Below are 9154 nucleotides of genomic sequence, written 5' to 3'. Positions count from 1 at the left end.
CATTTGCAAAAATACTGACGGACAGACGACCGAAAAATCTTCAAACTGATCAGGGCACAGAATATTTCAACAGTTCATTCGAGCGACTGATGAAGCAGCACAACATAAATCATTACAATACGTTTAGCAGCAAAAAAGCAGCGATGGCTGAACGTGTAATACGAACAATAAAGGAGAAATTGTATAAACATTTTTCACTGAATGGAGAATACAAGTGGCTAGACGTAATTCCTAAAATAGTGTCGGATTATAACAATACAGTGCATCGAACAATTAAAATGAGACCGTCGGATGTGAACAAGGAAAATGAAGAACGTTTATACAGAGATGTGTATGCTGGCATTAAAATATGGACGGGACAGGGAAAATTTTCCGTCGGTGATTTTGTACGAATTAGCAAAGCAAAACATGTGTTTGAAAAGGGATACACTCCAAACTGGACCGCTGAAGTTTTCAAGATATTCAAAGTGGTGCACAGCAATCCGAGAACGTACATATTAAAAGATCTTGAGGGTACCATAATCAATGGTGGTTTTTATGAACAAGAACTGCAAAAGACAAAACACCCTGACCTGTTTCTAATCGAAAAGGTTTTACGTAGACGGGGTAATTTATTACTCGTCAAATGGTTGGGATATAAGAAAGAAGAATGGATTGACAAAAATAACGTTGTAGAGTAACCTGTAGAGACATGTTGAGATCTGTCGAGACCTGTTGTACAATTTTCTGGGGGTTAGTTGGGTGAGATTTCGTTATTTGTGTATGTGTATGTATGTTTAGTAGAGTTTCAAAACTCGGTCAGTGCAGACTAAATAGTGAATAAAATTGTAATAATATATAACGTAAAAAGAAAAAGACAACGAGATGAACTTTACGGACTCTTGTGGAACAACAATTGTGGATATTGCGGAGCAAGGCATCAATTACAATGCCGAGTTGGATCGCATGTGGAGGAACTTTCAAGTAGAGATTCAGAAAGAAAAACATCTTTTGTTTTGCACCACCCACGAATTCAGTCATGTTTGCCAATATGAAATTGAGTGTGGATTAAGTGTTGTCAGAGACTGTACACCTGTAGTTAGAATAGTGAACACCTGTGAAGATGAAACCAACGTGTCCTTTGACATTGAAGAATGGATAAACTTTATTCGAATTATTCAGAATATTTCAACTGAGCAACCGGAGGAGATGAGCAGTTTATCAGTTACATTTCAAAAAGTGTCCGAAGAAATTTGTTTATCATACGATCCGATATTTAATTGTGTAAATTTATATCGAGCAGACAGTTGTGTACTTTTACACAGGTGCGACATTGAAAATATTATTTTGTTAAATGGTATAATATGTAGTATAATAGAAATCTTGACAACGGCATTCCCCTCTCCTTTTCTTCCTCTTCATACCGATAATTGTTTGTAATTGTTAGAATATGTACGAATGTTACATTAATAATAATTAAATTTATATTGTAATTATTGTAGGTTTATCAGTTTAGTAATTATATTTGTAAAAAATATTATCCATTTTGTGAAATAAATACTGTATACTCTATTTCATTGTTTTATTTACATACATTTTAATTTACGACTAGGGTATTTTTATTGTGCATCATTGTCGTTCATTCAAGTTGAGATTTGATAACTTGTACAGACAAGTTGGATTTACTCTGTCAAGTCACGCCTACTACTACCACCACCACCAACACTATTTTGTGATTATTGGTCGGGAGGGTGAGGGTGAACTTTACTTTTTACATTTTCATTCTCATCGCTGCCATTCCATCAGTGGCAGCTTTACCATCACCATCATCATCACTATCATCATCATTAATCAGGGTAAGTACAAATAATTAATAACTTTTGTATAAATGTATGTTATATGAATATTTCTCTAAGCAGTGAACAGAAACATGGATTTGCAACAAATCAACGCTGTAACCGATCAGAACAGAAAACCCATATCCAAGCTGACCAGTCTACAGGAAGGAGAAGGTCATTTGATACTCGGGATGAGGATAGTGAATGGCACATTCGGTAAAAGTGTCATGGTGGAGTTGGAAAAAACTGTAGTGTTTCTGCCGAATCGAGCGACCCATGTACTGGAGGCCAACATCGAGAAGTTTGAACCGGAAAAATACTTGCTTGTATTCACAGGTCAGCAACTCATTGGTGGTTACTCCAAGCCACTTGCCACATTTCAAATTGTTACGAAATAATAATAAACATTATACATTATATAAATACACAATAATAAAATCATAATTATAAATTAATTGCATTTTCATTCACTCTTGCGTCTTCCTACGTTTTTTGGCCTGAGGTGGCCCACGACTCATACACTCGTGACGTCACTTCTACGCTTTTGGTCTGAAGTGGTCCACGAACAGGTAAAATAAACAAATGCGCGCATACGCGTCTTCCTTCGCTTTTGGACTCAAGTGGCCCACGAAAGGTGCGCATGTCATACACTCATGACGTCACTTCTACGCTTTTGGTCTGTGGTGGTGGCCCATGACTCATACACTCGTGACGTCACTTCTACGCTTTTGGTCTGAAGTGCCCCACGAAAGGTGCGCATATCATACACTCGTGACGTCACACCTACGCTTTTGGTCTGAAGTGCCCCACGAAAGGTGCGCATATCATACACTCGTGACGTCACACCTACGCTTTTGGTCTGAGGTGGCCCACGACAAGGGTGGCGCTTGCCCACATACCGACAAAGGCTATAAACCATCACAAACAGATGAGTGGCGCGTGCTCACATGCCGACAAAGGCTACAAACCGCCCCAAACAGAGGGGTGGCGCGTGCTCACTTGCCGACAAAGGCCAGCAACCACCCAAACAGATGGGCGGCACGTGCCGACAGGGTCGTGACGTCACTCCTACGCTGTTCGTCTCAAGTGCCCCACTGGCGCCAGAGGGGAGGGGGGAGGCGTGACGTCACACCTACGCTGTCTGTCTCAAGTGCCCCATATTCTACTGGTGTGAAAAGAAACTTAATAGTTTTTCCATTATTTCTATTGCTTAAGATGTTTCCAAGTAATATACTTGTGCGTATTTACTAAATACATCAATTATTGTAAGGAACCTATGATGTTCGTATTTGAGGACATCTATATGCACAATTTCAAATGGTTTCGTAGATGTTGGGGTAATATTAAATTTTAATTTCAACCGTTTTCTATCATATTTAACGATCTTGCAAGTTTCGCAATTTTTTATGTAATTTTTGACAGACTTTTGTAAATTGGGTCAGTAATAACGTGATAAAAGTTTTAAAATAGTTTCAGTGATACCGTGATAATTTTTCAACAAATTTTTGTTAGTCATCGATTATTTCTATATCAGTTAGGATTTTGTTACATTTTCTGATTTTAAGGTTTTTGTTAATGTTCTGTGCCAGGATTGAGCAGAATTGTTCATACAGACTATCCTTGTCAAAGTAGCAGTAATAATTAATTTTTGGGGCAACATAATGAATTTATTAAAATCGCTTAGATAATTAGTTTTTGAAATTTTAACTGTAATTCTTTGTTTTGTGTTATCGAATAGTCGCATAATAGTAGCTAATTTTGGTATCGTTTTAACAGACAGAAAATGGATTTGATTTGATCCCATATTAAGGGGTTCTTCGGAAATTGGTACTTCAGCATTTTCTATATTTGTGTGGATTATGTCAATGTCTTCCTCCATTTGCTGCTCATTATCAGGAGGTACTTGAACGATTAAAGAAACGTTGTCGTCAGTTTGGGGTTCTGTGGTACTTCCAGTGGGATTTTCATTAAACTCTTGCATATATTGAAAAATAGGGGTTGATTCCGAATTTATCACAAGAATGTTTAGATTAAGTGGACGAGAAAGTGCGACTGCATTAGAATTCAATTTGCCTTTCTTATAAAGGATATAACTATTGTAAAGATTTATGGTCTGTTACTATAGTAAATTTTCGTCCATATAAATACGGCCGAAAATATTTTGATAACAACTCTTTTTAGATAGTACTGTAATTTATTTCGTGTTCATTTAATGTTCTGGATGCGTATGCGATAAGCAAATCGGATCCGATTTTTCCTTGACATAATTTGAAGCATCGGTAGTTAAAATGAATGGTTCCTCGAAGTTTCGATATTGAAGTATTGGATCATTAGTCAATAATTTCTCACAAAAGTTTATACAATTAATATAATTTTAATCTTTAACGTTTATGTCGTTACCTTATTTCAAACAGCTTACGAGGGGTTTAGTTATTTTGGCAAAGTTTTTTATGAATTTTCGGTAATATCCGAGTAATCCCAAAAATCCTTTTAATTGTTTAGCAGTCTTTGGAATTGAATATTCGGTTACTGCAATAATTTTATCAGGATTTGGTTTAATTCCTTTAGTAGTTATTACATGGCCTAAATAATTGGCTTCTTTACGCAAAAATTCACTTTTATCTAATTGAATTTTAAAGTTATACTTTCTGAGGTGATCAAAAATTAATTTTAATTTATCTAAATATTCTTGAAGGGAAGTAGAATATATTATGATATCATTATATTATTTCGTTCTGTATTTCTCTCAAAATGTTGTCCATGACTGACTGAAAAACTAATTTTAATTTATCTAAATGTTCTTGAAGGGAAGTAGAATATATTAGGATATTTTCTAAGTATACGAAACATATTTCGTTCTGTATTCCTCTTAATATGTTGTCCATGACTGACTGAAAAGTGAAAGGTGTGTTTTTAAGACGAAATGGCATTCTTACGAATTCATAATGTCTATTTCCTACTGTAAAAGCGGTTGGTGGGTGGAACCCAGAGGCAAGGTCTAAAAAATTGTTGTAAAATATTGACTTTTGCCTAGTTTGTCTGGAATATCGGTAATATTGGGAAGATAATATTTATTATCGATAGTTTGTTCGTTAAGTTTGCGGTAGTCCATAACAATACGCCATTTTATTTTTCCTGACGTGTCTTTCTTTTTAGGTACAACCCAAATAGGGAATGACCACGGAGATTATGATGGTTTGATAATCCATGTTTTAGCATATTCCTAACTTGGCTTTGTACTTCTTGTTTATGAATCTGGCGATATCTGCAGGTTTTCGTATAGATGGATGTTTTGTTTTTTAATTTTGTTGCTAAAGTTAATTTGTTAGAATCAAAGAGGAATATGTCTGAGTATGATTTTAAGAGTTTTATAATTTCGGCTTATTCGTGTGATTTAATCTAAGTTTATTTAAATCGAACTCTCTACGTTGAAATTATTTAGATTTTGTTCAAAATGGTGGTTTAATATCAAATTCCGAATTTGGGATAACTTCTATTGGATCAAATAGACTGACAGAAATAGTGCCTTCCGAAACGTTTAAAGCTGTTGTAAACGCTTCATTATTTTTGACATTAATTAAACTTTCAGAGATGTCGATATTGTGAAATTTTTGATGGGTTAAAATTGCAATACCGTCCTTAACATTTTTTACAGGTAGTTTAACCACAATAACTGATCTGGGATCAAGAATAGTATGAGTTTTAGATTGTTCGAGACGTTCCAATTTAATATTAATTTTTGTATTAGGAAGTTCTTATTTCTTTGCGGGTATATTAATTTTTGCGTTAAGCAATATGAGATTATCTAACCCTAGTAGGCAATCAAAAATTTTGTGAAATTTAAAAAGGTGAAATTTAAAAAAATTAATTGTGGTTTTAAAAATATCTGACACGGTCATAGGACTGGTACCATGAGCTGTCGAGATTGTGTATGAGTCGTTCTTTATGTGTTCAGAAAAGTAATTTTTCTCAATCTCAGGGTTGATGAAGGATTTAGTAGATCCAGTGTCGATTAAGCATTTTAAGTTAACATTTCCCACTGGTATAGATATGTAGGGTAATAAAGGTTTAGAGAATTCCGTGTACTAAACACATAATAAGTGACTGGTTCCGAAGCTTCGAACTCTGTTCATCAGTAAACTGTTCATTCGATTTATGGAATTCTTCAGTCAGGTCAGTTTCTAGGATTTCGACATCCGTCTCCTCTTCATTACTCTGATCTTCAGAAGTATTTATATTGTGTAGCTTCTCAGGAGCTATTCGACTTTTTTGTCTGAAGGTGTTATGAGGGTTATTATTTTTGTGAATCTGGTTGACTCTTCAACACTCATTGGTGTTGGTTTGTACATTTGCTGGAAATTGGGATTAGGTTTAAATACATTAGATTGGTTTGAGTTTTTTTGTATATAGCGGGCAAGGGATTTTGCTTGGGGAAATTTTGTTGTTTTATGTTAAGTCATTCGTAAGAATGTGTAACGCGGAGTTTAGCGATTCAGGGTTGCGAGTTGATAGATAGTCGCCCAAGTGACCATTTAGATGTTTCAGGAACACTCTTAGAGCAAGTTTCTGAGAATGGGATATCAAGGTTTCTTTCTATATTGCACTCTCCGAATGATTGTGAATGTAACTAATTTGCAAATTCAAATTAGTCTGAATTTTACTAAATAATTCGAGAGGTTTTAGGTTTCCCTGTCTAAGGTTGCATAATTCCATTATTAATGTATGTAAGTATGTATCCTCGGCGGTGCCTTTGACCTTGTTTCGAATGCATCTTAAAAGAAATGTATTTTGAAACGAATTAACATTAACTTTGTCATAAAATTGAATAATTAATTGTTCACTAGTTTGAATAAATTCACTAAGAAGTGACTGATTGCCAGTAAACTCAGGAACAATTTGAAGATACTCAATTTGAAAGTCTGACATGTTTGTTTGAATTTGTTTGTTATAATTATTTAATTCTGAATTAAGCGTTAAATTGTTTATTTGGTTAATGGTTTCTTAAACAAGCGAATCGTTTTTTGTAACCTTAATCTTATCGATGCCTAAATTTTTGAAAGCAAGTTTTCGTGCCTCGTGGTTTTTAGGTAATCGAATTTTAAAATTATAGTCGGATGTAGTCTCCGATTCCGAATCGCTACCACTAACTGACATCTATGACTTACCAGTACAAAAGTTGCCACATTAAGCCTGAAGTTCTGCCGAATTTCCTTCGACTGTGAATTTCCCAGTTGCTGTGGAGTCGTCGTAGTTTTTCAGAAGCTTCACTGAGTGAAAGTCAATTCCAACCGAATGTTTAATACTTGAAAACCTCTTGTGTTACAAATCTTTGAAAAGCACCGTTTTGTTACGTGAAAGTCCACGGTGGGTTTACTCGCGAAACCGGGTTCAAAATAATATTGTCTATCTATCTATGTCAAAGTCTACGATTTTGAGGTTTCCAAAACGATCCGATCCGACTGCGCCACTTATATTTTCGAAAAATACGATTGACTTTTTAAAAAGACTTTATTTAACAATGACATAACATAGAGTGTTTTTACAACGGAAACAATGTTAATATATAAACTCTATTCTGCTGATCAAGCGGTCTCAGGTTTCCTTTGGAGTCATTGTATTGTGCGATGTAATTTGTGCACATTAATTCTCAATTTGGAGTGCTGAAGTCCACAAGGTCTTCAAGGGGTAACATTACATCCAGTAAAAATTTGAGTGTGGTTCTACAATATCAAGAATACGTTTAATTGAACCCGTTTTTTTAATGACACTATGAATGTTGAATGATTCAAAAACAGAAACTAATTTTTGTTGGCCAACTTCATCACAGGAATACTTCCAACAAGTCAACAATTCTACTCTTACTGCAAAAACAAAGAAGCGTTCCATGGAAAAGACTATGAGGACGGAATGATTGATAGAAGGATTCAATCAGCAACATCCCCAGATTTAAATGTTTTAGACTACTGTAATAAGAGCTAAAAAATACCGTTGTAGATGGTTTAGTTCGGGGAATTTTAAACCACCACTTTGTTTGGATTGTCACGAATTTTTTCAGATTTTAATGGGTCTCCTTAAAATCAATCTTGCATATTTAATTATAAAAGTCATAAAATCACACAAAATTAATTTTAAAATATTCTTAACATAATCTATACGTTACTTGTTTTTACATTTACCGGATTTCCTTTCAAACCCTCATCAAGTGCCAGGGTGTTGTCGCACCGTGGTTTCGAAGATTAAATGACTGGATTTCTACATGTCTTTATGTAGAACTATTTACTAAAATATTCTTAAATTAATTAATTAATTAAAAGGTTTAATATATTACCCCTACGTGAAATCTTAGAGAATTGTAACTCTGTTCTTTTTATTTATGTTTTACAATATTGGTAAATTTAAGTTAATGAATTGATTTTTAAAATGATTGAAAATATTTGTACGTACAATGGTTTTTCCTTATGCAAATAACATCAGAATTGTAATCTTATTGAAACAATTAATTGTATTGTATTTTGAATTGCATTAAGGTTTTTTAGACCAAGTACATTATTATTATTTAGATTAGGGTTTCATATAGAAAAACTCTTAAATTAGTTTGGCAACAATGTTGAGAAAAGGAACATTTGTTTAGTTCGTCTGATTGGTTGAAGTAGGATCGTTGTTGGAGACATTCAGATTCTTAAGGGTCTTAAGTCACCACTTACTTCACCCCCTTCCTAGGATCCGAGTTTATAAAACTATGGGATTCATTTATTTCGGAAGATTTTTACCCGAATTTTTCAAGTGTCGAGATCGAAGTTCTTTTAGTTGTGTTTTGTATGTGCTGGACTAGTAAAACTGCCAAGTTTGTGATTTTTCTGTTTATTTTGCTCGGAGCATCTGAACGTTGTGTGTTGCTCTCGAGCTAACTTAAAAGTAAGTAAAAAGGAGGGGGTTGCGCATTAGACGTTGCCAATGTTGACAAATGCTCTAACATGCCGCCCGCCTTGAAAATACAATTTTCAATAGACAAATAATATAATTAATACATTGGAGATCAGAATAGGAGTCATAATAGAAAAGTCAATCACAAGGTAGCGCACACACTTTCGAAATTGCTCGTTTTAGCACACCGGTTCTGCTTTTTACACTCACACGCACTTCTCCATCTTCACCAGGATGTAACTCAAGAATGCGTCCCATACGCCACTGTAGAGGGGGCAGTTGATCGTCCTTAATGATGACTAGATGTCATGGTTTGAGGATGTGTTGACCCGCTTGTTTCCATTTCAACCTGGCTTGGAGTTCGGACACGTACTCTTTTTGCCAACGTTGCCAAAAGTGGTGTTTCAGTTGAT

The 9154-nt window shown here is 34.9% G+C and overlaps 1 protein-coding gene across 2 annotated transcripts in view; it reads left to right on the top strand.

Annotated features, from left to right (window-relative positions):
- The first annotated feature begins 870 nt into the window (after window positions 1-870).
- The window catches only part of LOC126265512 (uncharacterized), a 47825-nt gene continuing 39541 nt past the window's right edge, over window positions 871-9154 (top strand). The window contains exons 1-2 of one of the 2 annotated variants that reach the window (XR_007547991.1): window positions 873-1835; window positions 1899-2153. Coding sequence is in view for 1 of the 2 variants with exons in the window: in XM_049967267.1 (XP_049823224.1) it covers window positions 1910-2153 (244 nt within the window). In the remaining variant the exon portion in view is untranslated. Of the gene's footprint in view, window positions 2154-9154 lie in introns of both variants that reach the window. The other variant, XM_049967267.1, reaches the window with a different exon arrangement.

Source organism: Aethina tumida, chromosome 5 (assembly GCF_024364675.1).
Source record: "Aethina tumida isolate Nest 87 chromosome 5, icAetTumi1.1, whole genome shotgun sequence".
NCBI classification, from domain to species: domain Eukaryota; kingdom Metazoa; phylum Arthropoda; class Insecta; order Coleoptera; family Nitidulidae; genus Aethina; species Aethina tumida.
The sequence above is the reverse complement of the archived record's forward strand: the minus strand, read 5'-3'. Positions and strand labels throughout refer to the sequence as shown.